The 17,763-nt window shown below is 40.9% G+C and overlaps 4 protein-coding genes across 4 annotated transcripts; 1 reads left to right on the forward strand and 3 right to left on the reverse strand.

Moving 5' to 3' along the window:
* Positions 1-3,712: 3,712 nt before the first annotated feature.
* On the reverse strand, positions 3,713-9,118 carry LOC135346721 (mitochondrial import inner membrane translocase subunit Tim17-B-like). Its single transcript, XM_064544445.1, has 7 exons — positions 8,998-9,118; positions 8,747-8,922; positions 7,941-8,040; positions 7,464-7,521; positions 6,523-6,687; positions 6,008-6,082; positions 3,713-4,038 (listed from the first exon to the last, which is right to left on the reverse strand). The coding sequence occupies exons 2-7, from the start codon at positions 8,770-8,772 to the stop codon at positions 3,926-3,928; spliced, it is 537 nt and encodes a 178-aa protein (XP_064400515.1). The 5' UTR covers positions 8,773-8,922; positions 8,998-9,118; the 3' UTR covers positions 3,713-3,925.
* LOC135346718 (ras-related protein Rab-7L1-like) lies at positions 9,079-11,437 on the reverse strand. The gene is made up of 5 exons (XM_064544442.1): positions 11,229-11,437; positions 10,955-11,010; positions 10,384-10,581; positions 9,737-9,858; positions 9,079-9,272 (listed from the first exon to the last, which is right to left on the reverse strand). Exons 1-5 carry the CDS (start codon positions 11,344-11,346, stop codon positions 9,131-9,133), a joined length of 636 nt encoding a protein of 211 aa, XP_064400512.1. The 5' UTR covers positions 11,347-11,437; the 3' UTR covers positions 9,079-9,130.
* A 67-nt stretch (positions 11,438-11,504) lies between these two features.
* On the forward strand, positions 11,505-13,895 carry LOC135346716 (ras-related protein Rab-7L1-like). The gene is made up of 6 exons (XM_064544437.1): positions 11,505-11,669; positions 12,281-12,333; positions 12,419-12,434; positions 12,597-12,781; positions 13,130-13,257; positions 13,639-13,895. The coding sequence occupies exons 1-6, from the start codon at positions 11,543-11,545 to the stop codon at positions 13,802-13,804; spliced, it is 675 nt and encodes a 224-aa protein (XP_064400507.1). The 5' UTR covers positions 11,505-11,542; the 3' UTR covers positions 13,805-13,895.
* LOC135346711 (T-cell differentiation antigen CD6-like) lies at positions 13,855-17,722 on the reverse strand. Its single transcript, XM_064544433.1, has 5 exons — positions 17,408-17,722; positions 17,183-17,356; positions 15,089-15,253; positions 14,539-14,977; positions 13,855-14,412 (listed from the first exon to the last, which is right to left on the reverse strand). The coding sequence occupies exons 1-5, from the start codon at positions 17,652-17,654 to the stop codon at positions 13,977-13,979; spliced, it is 1,461 nt and encodes a 486-aa protein (XP_064400503.1). The 5' UTR covers positions 17,655-17,722; the 3' UTR covers positions 13,855-13,976.
* Between the last annotated feature and the right edge of the window lie 41 nt (positions 17,723-17,763).

Consider the following 17,763-nt stretch of genomic DNA (forward strand, 5'->3'; position numbering starts at 1 on the left):
GGGGTGTAAAGATTATTGTTAAGCATTCCGCGATAATTGTTAACAGCTAGCTATAGCAAATTCGTTTTGTAAAAAGTACCTCCTTTTTTTATTCCCAAGCTATTAATGATAGTGTCCCCACAAGTATCTTGTCTCATGTTATTAGCTGATAACGTGCAGACAGACTATTTGAATCATCAAAGTTTATACCCCATCATCAAAGCCACCACAAGTGTTACATACAGTGCACAGTTTGTATGCATATTTCTGGCGAGACTGAATTCTTATCATCGCGAGTGATTGGGTTGGGAGTGGCAGCTATGGGATTGTACGTAGCTGATAGCAATCGGTTTAAAATAATCTGCGTAGGGATACTGTCGGAGCATGCAATTAACGATAAACGGTTCTTGAGTATTTCAGACTTAGTGGCGCTATTGGGCAAAGGAAATATTAGGTTTCAATCACACGGGATATTGGTTTGCGTGAAGTTACAGTGGGGGGCTAGACGCCTGTTGTTTTATGGAGCTAAATTTCACATAATATAAGCGTATTCACACGTACGTACAGTGGTTAGACTAGTTAACTGGTCCGTAATTATAGAAACTGTTGAGGGGCATAATTATGGGAAACAATTTGACATAGGTGACTGTACTTGAGGCAAATGCATGGACCTGGCACGGTTTTCTTCACATTATAACTGCTGTCAAAGAGCACAAACATAGTTGCCATGCAACAGGGCCAGGTGGTGGAATGAAGCTTACAGTATGACCTGTGTCACTCTAATTGCCTCTGAAACACCTGGAGACTCGTCCACTTCAGCTGATAGTACATCATCACCACCATACCTATTGTCCTATAGTAACAGTACAGGAAGGAAGAGTACGTAGTACACCAGAAGAAGACCATATACTGCACACTGGTGGTCATGGCAATACTAACAAAAGAGGCTGGTGTGGGGACCAAAACTTGCTGCTATCAAAACCATGCATGCAGTAAGATAATTAAGGACACTTGAGATAACCAGCAGTGTGCAGTATAATGGCCCCTAATGTATGTTGTGTTGACAAGAAACCGCAGTAAAAACATGTTACGCTGTATGGTGTAATGTGCACTTAAATGTGGGGGCGTAAGGGCGTATAATTACCGTTAATTCGTAAATTAATGATCATCACATCTTGTTAAATATCATTACATAATCAGCTGACAGCCAAAGATAGATTATTATAACAACAAGCCTTGGGCACCCAATTATAATTATAGGCATACAGTAATCAGTCTACAAATATACAATCATTTTATACAACGAGCAACTACTTATTACAGTGAGTTTATTTAATTACCATCCAGTTTCAGACAGCTGTTACGAGGTCCCTCACTAGATGATGTTGCATGCCAAGCAAGAAAAGTGTTGTTAGGAAATATCTGTCTGAGGTGTGAGAAAGCTGGTGGTGTCAGTGGGGTGGGGCAATGGATCCGGGTGGCACTTATTTTTGTTACACATTTGTTATGACACCCTTAATTGGGGTCCACTTGACCATGCATTTCGTGCATCCAATTAATAACACGATTCTCACACAAGAATGTGGTTGCTAGGCAAAAGAAGACAAGTACTGTTTATGGCGAATAAATGGAATTTCGAGGAACTGCATTATACTTAAAATTGAATTATCACAAGGAGATGCTCGACTATAGTTGAGACTCCCCTGCATAAGTCAAAACATTTATCACTTTCAGACAGGAACTACGTACTTCTCGATAATTATACCCTCGATCAATAGAAACCCATTATTATGTCATTATTGTGTCGGAATGTATGCCCCAGTTTGTACACAATTACGGGAGACACACACAGACAGATGACAACAGGTAACTACTGGCTTCTGTGGTCAATTCGATTCAGAGAAAAGGAACTAATAAACATTAGCAACCCGATAAATCATGGCGCTATTTTGACTGTGGCGAGTAAAAGTTGATTAATTAACAACAATATTAGAGGTCACATATTGATATAGTTATCCCAAAGTATATTTGCAGAATGTAAACACAACTGAATATAGTTACGAATACAAGTGTGCCAGACAGCTGGTAGGAATGTTAAGGATATAGCTTTAAGCGCTCAATGGTTCGTCTAAAGTCCACTCCACACAGAAGCAATTTCACACTCCATTTATTTTTGGAATTTGCCACCCAGGCATGATGTTATCAACATTGTCTACCCTCAGGCTATGTTAATGGTTTCTTGGATAGGCCACCTGGCAACCACTGACCATCTTCAAAGAAGAGACATCTACTATGGGACTAACTGGGACCAAAGCTAGAACAAAAGGTCTACCCACAAGCCAAACTGATCAATACTTGCAGGCTTCTCTAGGCCACCATAAAGAAGAATAGGAGTAAATAAACCCAGCATCAAGTGTATAACACCACAGAAAGGTGTCTACAATAATGGGATGGGACTGGATCAATATACTGTTTACGACTTAAAACCTAGAGATGATAATCAGTTAAGCCCTACAAATTTATATAAATTGTACAGCCCAGTTTCCGTCCACAAGGCGGTAATTGGCTACTATCGATCTATATCAGCAGCAGCAGTAGCGTACACATAATTAGGTACACGTAATTAGGAACAGAAAGATCGATAATACCAAGAATCTGAAAGCACCTGTTAGACAACCAATTAGTACAAAAGTGCAGCCAAAAGTTTTATAAAGCATTTTACACGCCCCTAAATTATTGTGCCGCTGCATACACGTACCCCCTATGCTATGGTCTCAATACAGTTTCTGAGCCTGTTCTATAAGCACTTTAATCATGGGATAATAATTATTATGCTACAAGCACATACACATACACATACAAGGTGTACTGTGAGCTGTGCTTGTATTCGTAAACAGGTGCATAATATTCAAATACTAAAAGGTGAGTCACTAAATGGACTTTCTACGGATGTGGCTAATGGAAAACAAATGCTCAACATTCTGCAAAGCATAAAAGTACTGGAGAAATCTCTTTATAGCCGTCACTGATGGTTGAGCTGACCAACAATGGCTGTACGAAAGAGGTAGTCTGCTAACACAGTTTGAAACACATGCTATATACAACACAAATTCATGCTGGTGGTGATGGACTAAAAAAAACCCATTGTAACTGGGAGACGCATAGTACCCATAGACAGAGGCACAGACAAAAGCGTACCACAGATGAGAGGCACAGACAAAAGCACGATAGTTTGTATATAGTCCATTTTCACACTGTCAGTGTGACTGGGAGATGAGTAGTGTGCAGCTCCAGTCTACAAAGACTGCAGACAGCAGCACACATGAAAGGAATAGGTAGGATTGACCATACTACATAAAGGGAAGGTGTACACCTATATAGTATGTGTAACAAATGACTAATTACCACACTGTAGCGGATGTGCTACAAGCCAAGTGCCTGATAGGCTGCATTAGTAACTGCTATAGTAAAGCCAGGTCACTCCAAAATAAACCAACCCTACAATAGTTATATAAATATAGTTTTATGTAACCTGTGGTAACATTGAGATAATTCATGGGCTATACCTTGGTGCTACACATGAACGTCACTCTGCATGATGGTTTGTTTTAGAACCAACATTCGCCAAACCGGCCATTAAGGTCTAGACACCTGTCCTGTCTGCCCACAATGAGTCACAGCTGCTTTGAAAATGAAGTGCCAGTTTCAGACCCAGAATATCAATAAAAAGAGGTCAATAGGTCTACAGACTATAACCATAGTCTCAGACAATACCAATGTGCTTTGAAAAATTAAGGAAGTAGTAGTTAGAAAGAAGTAAACAATTGTAATTCCAGACACAAAACAGTAAACATTTCAAGTCTAGAAACTTCAAATACATAATTTAGCTGCTGATCCATATTGATTGTTATGGTGCACACAAAACTAACCACTGGTACGTACATAGTCACTGAGGAGGAATGGGTGCGTTGTAGTCAGTTCCGCTGCTGCCTATAGAAGTGGGTGGAGCTTGCTGGGGGGTGGGAGGTAATTGCTGTGGGTCCGGGATCACCGGCATCACTGAAGGAAGGTGTGTGCGTGTGTGTGACCACAAGCGTGTGTTACCATGTAAGTGTTGCCATATTATAGGTTTTCAGTACTGGCACAGAAAAGGGAAATAACAAAAATGCTGAGAGTATGTAAACACTGAATTCCTCTGAAAAATGAATGTACAAATTTACATGGACACTGCAAACTACAATGGACTTATAGGAAATGTGTACGTGAAAGATCCTTGCACAATCATTGTGGTCACCCTCGGTCACTAAAAGGTGACCTATTAACATAAATAGAATAACATACGCTATGGAGGCTTTAATTAATGGTTACATCATAATTACAGTGTTTTGCACTTAACAATACAGTCTATGTCTAACACATGTATAATAATATTATGTGCGTTACACTGTCAGAACTGTTTGTGCCGTATGTTCAGTCAATAAACTGTCACACTATTGTGGTCACAAGTCAATTGTAATCCAATGGTGCCACAGCATGTGACACCTGATACCAGTGTGGTATTACGAGGGACCGTGTGAGCCTGGCATACAATACACCAGGTGGGGCACATGAAACAGCTGATAATATATTGGCTCAGTCTCTATGATGAATAGTAAGTATTTGACCAATTAACAACAAATGTTACACTGACTGTAAGTATTGTAACCGTCACAGCTAGACAGCTAAGGCACGCGTAGGATAAACTAACATACCATTCACATCATATACAAAACCCAACAGGTGCACCACATTATTGATATGCCTCCAAAATTATACTGCAAATATTACAAATCTCATGGGAAAGGGCAACACACCACTTGTTGCTATAACTACAGAGGACAAGTTATGGGGATAACACTTATTAGACTAATTAATTTTACGCTATCTTCCTCAATTCTTCGCCCACTAACATCTGTGTGGTACATTCTCAGGTCATTGCTACAGCTGAGGTTCACAGAGTGTTAAACGCATGAGGTACATTCTCAGGCAGAGGAGGTTGGACACGATCATGTGCACCACTGTTTTTGCTGAATTGACAAGGATTTTCTATGTAAACTTCTAGCTAGTGTTGCACGGTCATTGGAGACTGAAGGCAACATTTATGTATCTCTCTTACTACTTTGAATATAAAGCTTTCATTAACCAACAGGATCCCCAGCGATCCCCTCTATTCTGGCGAGTTATCAGTGCATACAGTGTTTACTAGATTCTTGCTAGCCAGTACAGTGCAAGATACATACAGCACTACTGAACTATACTCTACCCCATAGTCTAGCTAATCTTGCCAGCCAGATGCCAGACAACAGACACAGCTAGTCAGGTGCTATAAGTCAGCAAAGCACGAGTATCCCTAACTTTTTTTAAACAGGTATCTATGGTAACGTGAGCAGAGACCTTAGGAATGTCACATGATTGATGACGCGTGGCCAACCTCCTCTGATTTACAGCTTAGGTTCACAGAGGGTTAAACGCATGAGGTATAGTCATTACATAAAAACGAGGGAGACCACACACACAAGACTGTGTTGCACGAACAAAATTAATGGTCAATACCATCAGTTGAGCCTCATAGCAAACACCTAACTCAAACGTGTGCATAAGTGTCCATGCGGTTGAAATCTTTCCGTGTTGCTGATTAGCAGAAGCAGCTAAACGCTTCAGCTTAGCCTAACAGTATAGCTTGCTACCTTGTTCTGTCCACCGATGCATTATGTCCAAGACTAGTACAATTGAAGAGCTCTGCACATCGTTTGCTGATTTTGCATGCAGCGGCTACTCGAATTATTGATGGGCGTGGCGGGGGTATCCGAATATTTCAGCGATGAGGTGGGGACACCAGGTGTTCGGATAATTAAGGCTCAACTGTACTAGGTATAAAATAGGTAAAGATCATTAGTGCAAAAAGCTTGGGTTGCATAACAACTGATCATCATAAAACTCTCCAGTATTGAATAGGTAAAGATCAATAACACAATAAGCTGTGACCTACCTGGTTTGAACTGTTCAGACACTGCTCTGTTGATGGCGATGCCCACACCTTCAATGACAGCCAGGATAACACCACCTGAGGGATAGAGCACAATAGCATAGTCAGCACTTATTCATGAGCAGATGCTACAGAATAATAAATTAATTATCATGCCAGAACGACTTTTAAATCAGCGACAATAATTATGATATATACTCACAGTTGACTAATTTCTATTTGACATGCACAGCTTCAGTCTCCATAAAGTAGGATTTTATTTAGGGGTGGGGAGGGGGGCTTTTGCCCGTTCGAAAAAACTTCTAGTTACAATACATTTGTCAGTTAAAGTATTGCCTGAGAATGCACTGAGTGCGATCCCAAACAGCCTAGAAAGCAACATTTTCTGGGGGAGCATGTCCCGCACATAATTAATTGCCTGAGAGAAGATGCACCAGGTGGGATACATCAAAGGGATACCTTCATACAAGCATTACTTAGCTACAATCAGTTTATTTCCCTCTTAAAAACCCACTTACCTGCTACTGCTGCCCCTAGCGATGCCTTGGCGCCTGACCTAGCAGCCAGGATGGCCCCGGTGATGGCACCACTTCCGATAGAGTTCCACGGATCCTCTTTGTCTCGTATCGAGATGAGCATGCAGTCAAACGTCGAGTACAGGCCACCCCACACTCCAAAGTTGCCTGAGGCAGACAAGTAGGCGTACGTACATGCAATATCAAGTTCGGGTGTGCCATGCACATATGTATTGAAGCATTCTAGTTTTTAACGAAAACACTGATCCTAATTAATGAAAGCACCGCGGGTGCTGATGCCTCGGTGGAGATGCCAAAGCTACATGTACATAACATAAAGCTACTAATAGCTTTTATACACACATTATAATTATCATGATGAACATTTTTGCATATCAATTTGCTGCAAGCAAACTCAAAGAATGGGTAATGATCGACCATGATTGTTGTTAAAAACGATCGATGCCAAAAGTTCAAGTCTAAAATTAATGGCTGCATCATGTCAGCAGAGCCTTACAGCTCTCTTCTCACTCTTGCAGCTACCAATAGCTAACGTTCAGTGCAGAGCTAGCTACTAAGTAGAGTAGCAACACTCCATGGACAAGTTTTTCTACGCACTCTTTTGAAAAGGCTGCAATGGCATTCCAAGTAAGCAAAACTAGGTATAACTCCGAGAACGAAGCATTATTTTGCAAATCCACATCCAAGAAAACATGACTAGAAGCCTATAGAAACACTTACTTGCACGTCATTGATCCTTGAGCAGCTGTAGCAGTCTACACAGACAGACACACAAACACACCACCATATACCTCGCTTGCGCACGCACACCGAGGCATAATGAAGTGTTAAGAGACAGTACATGTATATAATTATATCTACTTCCAAGACAAAATCAGAAGAGGCAGTACCAAAATGAGAAGCAACCATTATAATTCTCTTACCTCCTAACACAGGTGCTCTCACTTTGACAGCTGACAAGCCTCCCCTCAGTCGAGTGCCCTGGGGGGGAGGAGAGATTGGATACTAATCTACACATACACACACGACCTGGCTGTAGGTTACATTTGTAGTCGCTATAGAGAAATACCACTTCGTACCCCATAATGGAATAATAATTAATTATCCACCATGAATATTGGAAGTGAGTAAAAAAAAAATATATGTAATTGGTGTTAAGATGCTACGTTTTCATGACTGAGGAGGGGAATTAAAGTCTGGCTGCGCATGCTGACAATCAATGTCACACTGAGAAAGAAATTGGCATCTACTGTATAACTGGAAAATTTAGTGGGTGTTTAAAACCGTCAAATTAAAGCTTTCCAGTGGACACAACGTCATTGCAGCAGCAAACCACGCCTGAGACACCAACGTAATGACGACACAAGTTAGTTACCATAATTACATCAGGGGTAACTTACGGGTGGCGAGTTCCTATATCCCTTCCAGTATGAGAACACCCCCCCTCCGATACAGCCCATCACAAAAGCAGCTCCACAGTCCTCTAAAATACGCCACGGACTGGGCAAAACACATTTCAGCAAGCAGTGACAACAAGGTCATAATAATGCTACGATTTACACTGTCCAATTAAAGCTCACCCGATACATGTACGTGTACAGTAGTATGCAAGCGAACAACTTGAGATTCGAACCCACCCCTACAATTGTAGACTACGACCTGAACGCGATGGGCTAGACAATTATTGGTGTCCATTGTTGATTGATGTAGATCCAAACTACGAAATTGCTCTCCCGTTCTTGATTAAACTAAGTACATTGCTATGAGAAATTTCTGAATGAAACGTAACAATGTTGGTGACTTTTAGGGGGCATGTCCAAACTATCAAACTATATAGGCAATCTGTTATAGCGTCACTCCATCAATGTGACGTTTGGGGGAAAGGGTTGAAATTTATGACATTCTGACTAGACGGAAACATCGAAAACAAATATCACAGTCATTTTCTGCTTGTACTTTATGACATTAAAGAGGAGGGAGGGAGGGAGGGAGGGGGGGTAGACTCGCAAGCCGTCACTGTTACACAGTGAACAGTGCTGGTGTAATTCGAAAAAGCTTAAACGATTCTAACACATGTGTCACAAAACTGGCTTGAGAGTCTAGGGGGCCAGGGGGGGGTAGACTTAATGTGTGTCACAATACTGATTGCCAAAAATAGTTTGAACGTATGTGCCCCTTACTGAAAATCCGCCAACAATAAACACACCATGGCTCTCTCTGCAACTCCTCCATGTCCAGGAAACAAGACACCCTTTCTAGCTCCTTGGCCTTGTTTGGCTAGCTCTGTGATGAAACACTCCACGTGGGTTGGGGGGCTTCCCTAAAGGAGATCCGCCCACCAAGGCAGCTCCACACATTTTGTATAATTATGTCACCAGGGTCCTGTGTTGTAGTCAACTCATGCATGTACACAGTACAGCTAGCTACCGTTGAGGACAATCAGACAGACTGACTCACAATAATAATCATGCCGAGAGCCAAATTCCTGTAGCTTAGGCCTAGTGCAGTGTAGGTGGATCTAGTTATTGCTGACAGTCGTGCAAATCAAAACCTGGATAAAAACACACAATGTATGAATTAGCTACACTAGCTAGCCATTGCCTCCACAACAGCCACTGTGTTTAGGTTCAGGTTCTGGCCTGTGCAAGTTAAGCACATCCTCATCCACTTGCCCTGGTGGATTAGCTTGAGCCGACTCTTTCTCTTGATCCAGCATCTTCTGAATCAACTGACTGCATGGTGTGTGTGTGTGCGTGTGTGTATGTGTGTGTGTGTGTGTGTGTGTGCGTGTGTGTGTGTGCGTGTGTGTGTGTGTGTGTGTGTGTGTGTGTGTGTGTGTGTGCGTGTGCGTGTGCGTGTGCGTGTGCGTGTGTGTGTGTGTGTGTGTGTATAGACACAATGATGGTGTTGCAGAATGGATAATTAGTAGTGTTTGTAGTCAGTGAGGTTTTAGTGTTAGTCCTCATGTGCATGTTCACTACATGCTACAATGGGCCAATGATGATGCTAGAGATGGAGGTAGCGGCTAGGCCCTTATCAAGGAGAAAATACTTACCGTGGGATTGTGTACTTTCCAAGGTCAAAGTTGTCAATAGCACGATACAAACGTGTACACTTACACTAGCTACACCTTTTAGCAGACTACTGACAGTACTAATTAGGCAAAGAAAAAACCATGGAGACAAATGTCACTAACCATATTGATTCTGTGATGTTTCGGTTATCTTTGACCGAGACCGGAGACCAATGAAAGAATCCACTGTCTTTAGCAAACTTTGCAATTTCATTGTGTGTGACTCGTTTGTCTGGTAAATCATCCTGTATGAATAAGAAGAAGATTTATTATTTTGTATTTAGTCATAGTTGTATGACTGAGTATATGCAAAGACAACGCATAATTATAAAGCTACTAGAATTCAGCTCAGAGCACCGGGGAAAATTTCCTCGTTTGATGACTATATAAACCTTTAAAGATACCACTGAGAGGATATCTCAGCATGCAAACAAAATGCCGTCCTACTTATAGTAAGATGCTCCAGTTATGTAAAGCGTTAACAGATGAGGTACTAATTGACAACATGAAACGTAACTTTGTTAACACAATATAGGGCCCAAATACGCCAAACCACAAGGTATGAACAATCCAAATGAGAACTGTCAACCAGCTATCATATAATTATGACTCCTATAAAGTTAATAGCCCTATACTGTACACACACACATATGTATATGTACATATTTGTGAACTAACACAAGTACCAAAAAACCTAAAATATCACCTACAGGTAAAACACTCCACACGGTAGAGTACATAATCAGTTTTTACTTTCAACCCTATTATACCTTGTTAGCTACCAACAAGCAAGGGATAGTGTCTCCATTTGACAAGAGCACTTTCGAGTCAAGGTCTTCTTTCCAAGTCTTTGCTTCTGTGAACGATCTCTTGTTGGTGAGATCAAAGAGAACGATGCAGCCTGAGGCACCCTTATAGTATGTTCTGGTCATGGCCCGGTAGTGGTCCTGTCCAGCAATGTCCCATATCTGCAGGGACGTGTATGCACATGTACACTGGAGAGAGCCAAGCTATATACAATGTAACAACCATCGATCCACTTTCAACAACAACAATCAATAACAATCAATTCTACAGGGAATATGTATACATGTAGTATTAGCTAGGGCCAGGTAGCTAATAATTAAACACCCTTTAGGACATTGGGATAACCATGTTTATAGGCAAATAGCTTGGGTAGTTGCTCAGACTGTAAAACGGAAAAGGTGTTTATTTGACCCTAAAATCTAATACACGGGCGCAGGCACTCGAAGTGGACAATACTCATATTAAGTGTAGTGTGATTTCAGTATACAATCGAGGTCAAGGTTGGTACAGACAATGCTGATATACTGCACTCACATGCAATCTGACAGTGTCTGTAGTGGACCATTTGATTGTCTTGACAGCATAATCAGCTGCAAAATAAAAGCGCCATCAAATTGTACAGATATTGAATGGGTTTACATGATTATTCTTAGGCTAATCAAAATCGCCCTACCAGTTTCACAAATGGAATCGGTGTAAAATAGTGAGCTGAATTTTGGCTATAGTATAAAAGAGACACAGGCCCTAGGGCTAAGGGCCAGGGACATGCACACAAGTTGAAAGAGATGTTAGATGGATCTAGCTATACCTCCCACAGTGGCCTTGTAGTTTTCAATCCAGTCCCTGTAACAGTAGCGAGCCACCATGGAGGTCTTGCCCACTGACGGCTCTCCAATCACCAACACTTTGAACACTGACTCACTCATCCTTGCTTTAATAGGTGCACCCACACAAACTGCTTTTTTTGCCCTCAAGCCTCAAGGGCTTTTACCCACAAGCTAGGGACTGTCCCTATATTAGAAGAGAGGAAGTAGGCAAGGCTTTGTTTAGCTGAAGCCCTACATTTTCCAATCCTGTTCAAAACAATGTGGCTATTGCTGACTCAGCCAGCAAGTGGTCACAATGTCTAGGCCTACAGAAAACACCAAGAAGGTTATTGTGATAGGCGATGGCTGCGTTGGAAAGACTTGTCTTGTTGCTAAACTAACAGAAGGAAAGTTTATCAACAACTACCATGTGACAATTGGAGGTCAGTGCAGTACAGCTAGCTTTAATAGCTGTATGATGTTGACCCACTAAATGAGTGGCTCTCTTTAGTGCACTGATACATTACAGTAGTATGGCACAGCTTTGTGGGTCTGTTCACAGTCTAGTTGAGTATAGTCGTTGGCGAATTATCTATTTACCACTGTGTATTAATTAAGATATTAAAGTGACAACGTTAATGGGAATTTCATTAGAGAATAGGATAGGAGAAAGCCTATTAATTGCACAACGGCCAAAATTAGTGACGTTCTCCCTATTAAAGAGTTAGCATGTACCTTGCATTATGTACGTATAGTAATATCGAATAACAATGTGTATCCATAGTAGCTCCTTGCATGTCACTGTCTTTCCATTGTTACTGTATGGGCTATGACTATGGCAGTAGTTCACATGACATTCACCTAAATGTGTATTAAGTGGTTATCCATTAAATGAGTTTCACAGACCTGGAATCCTTCTCTTACTTGCTCTAGTAAAAGGAAGTGAAGGAACCAAGCACTTACATGATGTATGCATTAATGAACGCTTTTGTACATGTACATATCTCAGTGATACTCGGGTAAATAGCTCACCTCATAAGTTCCCTCCCTGCAGTTGAGTATGGAGTCAAGTCGTTTGTGCGAGGTGAAAAAGAGATAAGACTTCGAGTATGTAATGCTGTAAATCGTATAAATTAGTTATGTACATCACTCGTACTATAAATTACCGACTTGTTATTTTCTTTACCTACAGCTATGGGACATTGCAGGTAGGTAGATCTACTTAAAAGTATACTTAACTGTACAGAAATAGAATAAACCTACATGTACTTGGTTTTAAAAGTCGTCTCGTATAATAAGCCACCACCCACCATATTTATTGTATTTGCAATACACTCTCCACCTGTTCTCTCTCACACTTCTCCCTCTAGGGCAGGACCCATTTCGAGCCCTGATGCCACAGTATGCCAGAGGATCTGAGGCAGCTATTGTGATGTGTGACGCGACCCGCAGTGAGACAATGGAACAGGGAGCTACACTATGGAAGAAGTCTGTAGACGAATCAGTGTGTCTCTCCAATGGCCAACGCATTCCCTGCGTGCTCTTGGTCAACAAGGTGAGTGGTACAGCCAGGGTACCTTCGCATTGGCTTTGGATTTTCTATCAATCTATGTACGTGTTAGCGAGCTATTATAACCAACGGCATATTAAAGTGTCGGGCATGCAGCATTAGCCATTATAAGCTTTCTAGTGTATATAATAATAGTCCCTTAAAGAGACTAGACTATTGCGTTTCATTTTATCAATTTCTCACCATCTGAATATGAAAACCCTTTATCAAACACTTTCAATGTCATTGTTTTGCATACATCATTTGTTTTTCTGGCACCATATGAAATGAGGTGATTGTTTGTTATTGCTTTAGTGTGATAGTATACTGATGGCATTATTTTGTTTCTGTCAGTGCGATCGCCCCAAGAACCAGCATCAGATAAGCCAAGATAGAGCATTTGAGTTTGCCCGGGACAATGGTTTTATCAAATACTTTGAGACTAGTGTGAAGGATGGGACGAACATCACTGAGGCTTTGGAGTAAGTGGTCATCTTTCAGCTTTACCAGATGGCATGGTAAAGGGTCATTCAGGTCATTCATACCCATTAAGAACCTGTAATTATGTGGTGTGTGTGTTTATATGACTTTTGAAATAGGGTTAATCTCATCTTCCTAGTACATGTATATATACCTATTACAAGAATCAGCCTAGGTGTATGTGCTTCTAATTTATAGTTCTTTGTCTTAGCTGCAACACTCAAACTGAGAGTTTATACCCATGTAATGTATAGCTATGCCTAAACTTTATTTTTCCAAAAATACTTGGGACAGTTCTTATAATGTGGTTTTTGTTTTGTTGTACATACAGGCCAGGTTTGTACTCAGTAATGCTGACTTAATTGTACGTGTCTCTCATATAGGTACTTGCTGGATGTGGTGCTGGCTTATGAAGAAGATGGTCAAATGTTAACCTCAGCTTATCAAGATGGAATCAGACTTTCGGCTACGTACAGCCGTGCTAAGAAACAGAACAGTGGTTGTTGTGGACAAGTAGCTGATGACTCTGATCCTAGATATAAAAAATGAAGTGTTTTTTGTATATGTACATATACAGGTATGCTATTTTAACCATGTGATTTGTGCACTGCAAATCATGACCATTATTATACAACGTAAAGGGAATGTCATTGTGACATTGAACAATGCTTCTGCAATATAGACAATAATAGCATGACTGTGCATGTATGTTGATACAGATTTATCTCTCTAGTTCAGAGTACTCCTCTGCAGAAGTGCTAGATTTGTTCCTCCTTGGTCTTGACTCGACAGGACCCTCGGGTCCATTCCTCTCTTCGTCCAGCATTCCATACTCCCTTTGGCCAGGTTCTCTATTTCCTGTGCTTAAACTGCTTTCCTCCACTACTTCATAGAGTGGGTTGTCCAATAATTCAGGTGATGCAGCACTCGACCGTGAGCCTTTGAATTCGTTGGGATCAGCATAGGGATTTTTATCAGATATCCCATCTCCATCCTCACAGCAGTTAACTTTACCATAAGAATTGTTGACAACAAAACGTCCTGACAAATCCAGTTCTGCTAGGGAGCCTGCAGGAGGAACATTCTCGTATCCATCATCACCATACATTGAGTTTCGAAATTCTCTCACAAAGTTCCCATTATCCATGGGTACCATCCTGTAGATATAAAACACATCACATGTTACTATTATAGTACACTTAGCTGAACTGATTAATTTCTTGCTTTAAATCCCTTATGCTACATGCAGCCATACAGTCATTGGTATAGTCATGGGGGCTTACTGATCATTCATAATGTATTCTCCTGATTTTATTTTGGCTCTCATGAGTATGCAAGTAGCAATCCATCCGATAATCACAGCTATGAGGACCACAAGCAGAACACCAACAAAAGCACCAAGTATAATATTATCGTTGAAACAGGTTACAGCAGCCCCAGTCATGCCCAGATTGTCCGTCCGTGGTACTGTTCCTTGTGTCTCTGTAGTTTGATCAGGTGGACTAGTAGTCACACAGACCTCCCGGGTGGAACCAAGGTCACAGCGATCAACACATCTCTCACAGGCCACACCAGCATCATCAGTGTGGTCGTAGTTGGCATGCAGTGACACGTGCAGTGACACAGTACACTCAGAAAGCTGTATTTCATTACCCACACAGTCAATGTTAAGAACGTTACCAAAACCTGCTCTAAAAACCCCACTTGCAAGTGGTACTGCACCTGCATAGACAGTAATTAATGTGAGAACTATGACGATTATTAAATGGATCATTAAACTACACCATTAGTAATATCAAAGATACGATCACGGCACAGTAACATTTATTATACCCGAGTCTGAGAATCCCAGCTGTCTACATGCCACAGTCGCTACCTCAGGTGTGATACTGGCATCATACAGTGTGGTCCAGGACTGATTGTAGCATAAATCTACTCGGCCAGTATTGTACGAGTCACTGTCAGCCAATCGAATAGTGTTCTCAATGCAACTTGAATCTATACATGATGCATATGCAGTGATATTAATTCGGCACTCATTATTGCTTTATAAGACAGTGGAATCTATAATAGGCATTCTCAAATTACAGCCACATGCATGCAGAAGGATATTCATGATGATATGCATGCACCTTAAGTATAATAGCAGTGCATGCATGCAATAACATGTTTGTATAGCGCAACAAAACTATACTTACTAACTTATCACCAAGTATTTTATTATGACCATTTCTATCCAGGTAGTTAGCTAAGGGACTTCAGGCTTCTTTGCTGGCTCTATTGTGAGCCTACTCTGCATGGTCCCATGCCTATAGTACCTGACATACGCTCCCAAGCTTCCCAAGCCGATTTTAGAACGGAATATGAAAAATACGACCGGTATTGTGATTGTATCTGGGTGTGGTTAGAAACTGGAAACACAACCAAAGATTTTGCATGCAGTTCTAGTGAGGGGGAGGAAGAAGCTAAGATATTGTCAACGATATGCGACAGTGCAGTGTATTGGGTTGATAGATTATACTCGAGATATTACCTATTATCAAGGGCGTATAAAAGAAGAGAGGGCATGCAACTCCTATACGAGCAGAGTTCAAACGTGGGCGGTTGAATGTGCATGACTGTGCATGAAATGAAATTTCTATTTTTAGCACTTCATGCAAATGCACACATTCCTCCGCCCACGTTTGAACTCTGCTAGCTATGTGTACTGATAGTGGAGTTGCATGCCCTCTCTTCTTTTATACGCCCTTGCTATTATGCTATTCTTTTATGCTCAAGCAAACAGCCTACAAATTGTCTATTATTCTTTTCAAATCGCCTATTATTCCCACATTATTCCTCCAAAGCACAACATAGGCCCCATGTCGTGGCACAAGTGACATCAAACTATAAATAATTGCCACGTGACTCTATCTATTAACACTATAATATAGAATTTCAAGAAGATATTTAACCACCAGTAATTCCAATTGTTTATACTATGACTCGTACTGACCTGTATTTCTGTGAAACATGCCTATTATTCTCATAAATGTGCCTATTATGCTAGCCTCGATTCCAGGCTGAGTTGTTTCTAGCTAGGCCGCCATTTTTCAACTTCGTTCTATTAAAAAAATCGGCCTGGGACTGAGGCTACTATTATGCCAGCATAATTCTCACCCAAAAAATGTACTTATTATGCTCAAAATTATGCTAGCATAATCTACCAACCCATAGCAGTGTACATGTACTAAAGCGTTATGTATTGTTCTTAAACATCTTTGCATTTGTTTCCAGTTCCTAACCACGACAAGATACAATCAATACCAGGCCATATTTTTCAACATCCGTTCTTTAAGAAAAATTGGCCTGGGAACAAAGCTATTCAGTCTTGATACACTCAATGAAATATATGAATTATAAGATCGTGAGTATCAAAAGCCGGCAATGCAATGCTACCGTGTAATTACAGTGCCATCATAATTTAAGCGCCACGTCAGCATCAGCATAATTTTTTAGGTCCTAAAAGAAGCGCCAACCAATTATTTTTTCTGGGGCTTATAAAAAGGCTTCTTTGACAATCATCCTGCATCTTTGACTCTGAACAGTTGTCTAACCCACATAGCTATACAGTCAATGAATGTTGTTCACGAGTCACTCAGCTCTCAACTGTGCAGTTAGCAAGTGAAACCATGCCCATTTTCTCTACAAATTCTATACTAGCTGTAGAACATAAGCGCCAACATAATTTAGGCGCCAGCTGGGCTGAACGCAATTTTAAAAGATATGAGTCACTCAGAAGTAGTCTGGCCCTATTATTACATCAATTACGTATTGTCGAACATGCATGATTATTATACTGCCATGAGTGTAATCGAGCTCATCATACTTGTAGCGCTATATATATATAATTGTAGTCTATCAGCTGCTGGATGCAAATAAACTCACTGCAAATAATTCCTGTATCCTCAAAATGCGAGCAATCATGAACACCAATAGAATTGTGTGAGCAGTCAATTATCCCTCCCTCATCACCACTGCACTGCACACCATCAAGATGAATAGGAAGTCCTACTGCCGGACCAAAGAGATTTTGTGTAGCTACTCCTGTCGTTACAGACACTGCATGGGATACTTTATTACATAAGCATAGATCATGGCAGAAAAACTCACCAGGCAAGAGTCCCAGTTGTCTACACACTACAGTGGCAAAGTTTTCGATAGCCTCTCGTGAGACTATCTCATCATCACAGACAGTGCCCCACTCATTTTTCCAGCACACTTCAATGCGTCCTTCAAAGCTGCTCTGTCCACCAATTGCAACCAGCCTGATGTCTCCATTACCACAAAGAAGTTGGCCAGCTGACACAGCAGCTAGTGCCAATAAAAGAATTGGCAGCCTAATCATGAGCTGGTACATGTAAATTGTTGTAGCTATAGATCTAGCTAGCTATTACAATTAACAACACTGTCACAGAAGTACATCTTAAAATAGTAATTAATTTTAATGCTGCAAATTGATTATAGCC

Source organism: Halichondria panicea, chromosome 13 (assembly GCF_963675165.1).
Source record: "Halichondria panicea chromosome 13, odHalPani1.1, whole genome shotgun sequence".
Taxonomy (NCBI): Eukaryota; Metazoa; Porifera; class Demospongiae; order Suberitida; family Halichondriidae; genus Halichondria; species Halichondria panicea.

What these genes read in the sequence shown, in the direction of transcription:
- LOC135346721 (XM_064544445.1), bottom strand. Translation starts at nt 8,772, where the DNA reads ATGGAGGAGTTGCAGAGAGAGCCATG. An exon ending in GAGTTGCAGAGAGAGCCATG is followed by an intron (nt 8,041 to 8,746) that starts GTGTGTTTATTG and finishes TGTTTTGCCCAG; the next exon opens with TCCGTGGCGTATTTTAGAGG. An exon ending in GAGAGCACCTGTGTTAGGAG is followed by an intron (nt 6,688 to 7,463) that starts GTAAGAGAATTA and finishes TGTCTGCCTCAG; the next exon opens with GCAACTTTGGAGTGTGGGGT.
- LOC135346718 (XM_064544442.1), bottom strand. Translation starts at nt 11,346, where the DNA reads ATGAGTGAGTCAGTGTTCAAAGTGTTGGTGATTGGAGAGCCGTCAGTG. An exon ending in CAGACACTGTCAGATTGCAT is followed by an intron (nt 10,582 to 10,954) that starts GTGAGTGCAGTA and finishes ACGTCCCTGCAG; the next exon opens with ATATGGGACATTGCTGGACA. An exon ending in GCTTGTTGGTAGCTAACAAG is followed by an intron (nt 9,859 to 10,383) that starts GTATAATAGGGT and finishes TTATTCATACAG; the next exon opens with GATGATTTACCAGACAAACG.
- LOC135346716 (XM_064544437.1), top strand. Translation starts at nt 11,543, where the DNA reads ATGTCTAGGCCTACAGAAAACACCAAGAAGGTTATTGTGATAGGCGAT. An exon ending in CTACCATGTGACAATTGGAG is followed by an intron (nt 11,670 to 12,280) that starts GTCAGTGCAGTA and finishes CCCTCCCTGCAG; the next exon opens with TTGAGTATGGAGTCAAGTCG. An exon ending in AACATCACTGAGGCTTTGGA is followed by an intron (nt 13,258 to 13,638) that starts GTAAGTGGTCAT and finishes TCTCTCATATAG; the next exon opens with GTACTTGCTGGATGTGGTGC.
- LOC135346711 (XM_064544433.1), bottom strand. Translation starts at nt 17,654, where the DNA reads ATGTACCAGCTCATGATTAGGCTGCCAATTCTTTTATTGGCACTAGCT. An exon ending in ACAACTGGGACTCTTGCCTG is followed by an intron (nt 17,357 to 17,407) that starts GTGAGTTTTTCT and finishes TATCCCATGCAG; the next exon opens with TGTCTGTAACGACAGGAGTA. An exon ending in GAATACATTATGAATGATCA is followed by an intron (nt 14,413 to 14,538) that starts GTAAGCCCCCAT and finishes TTATATCTACAG; the next exon opens with GATGGTACCCATGGATAATG.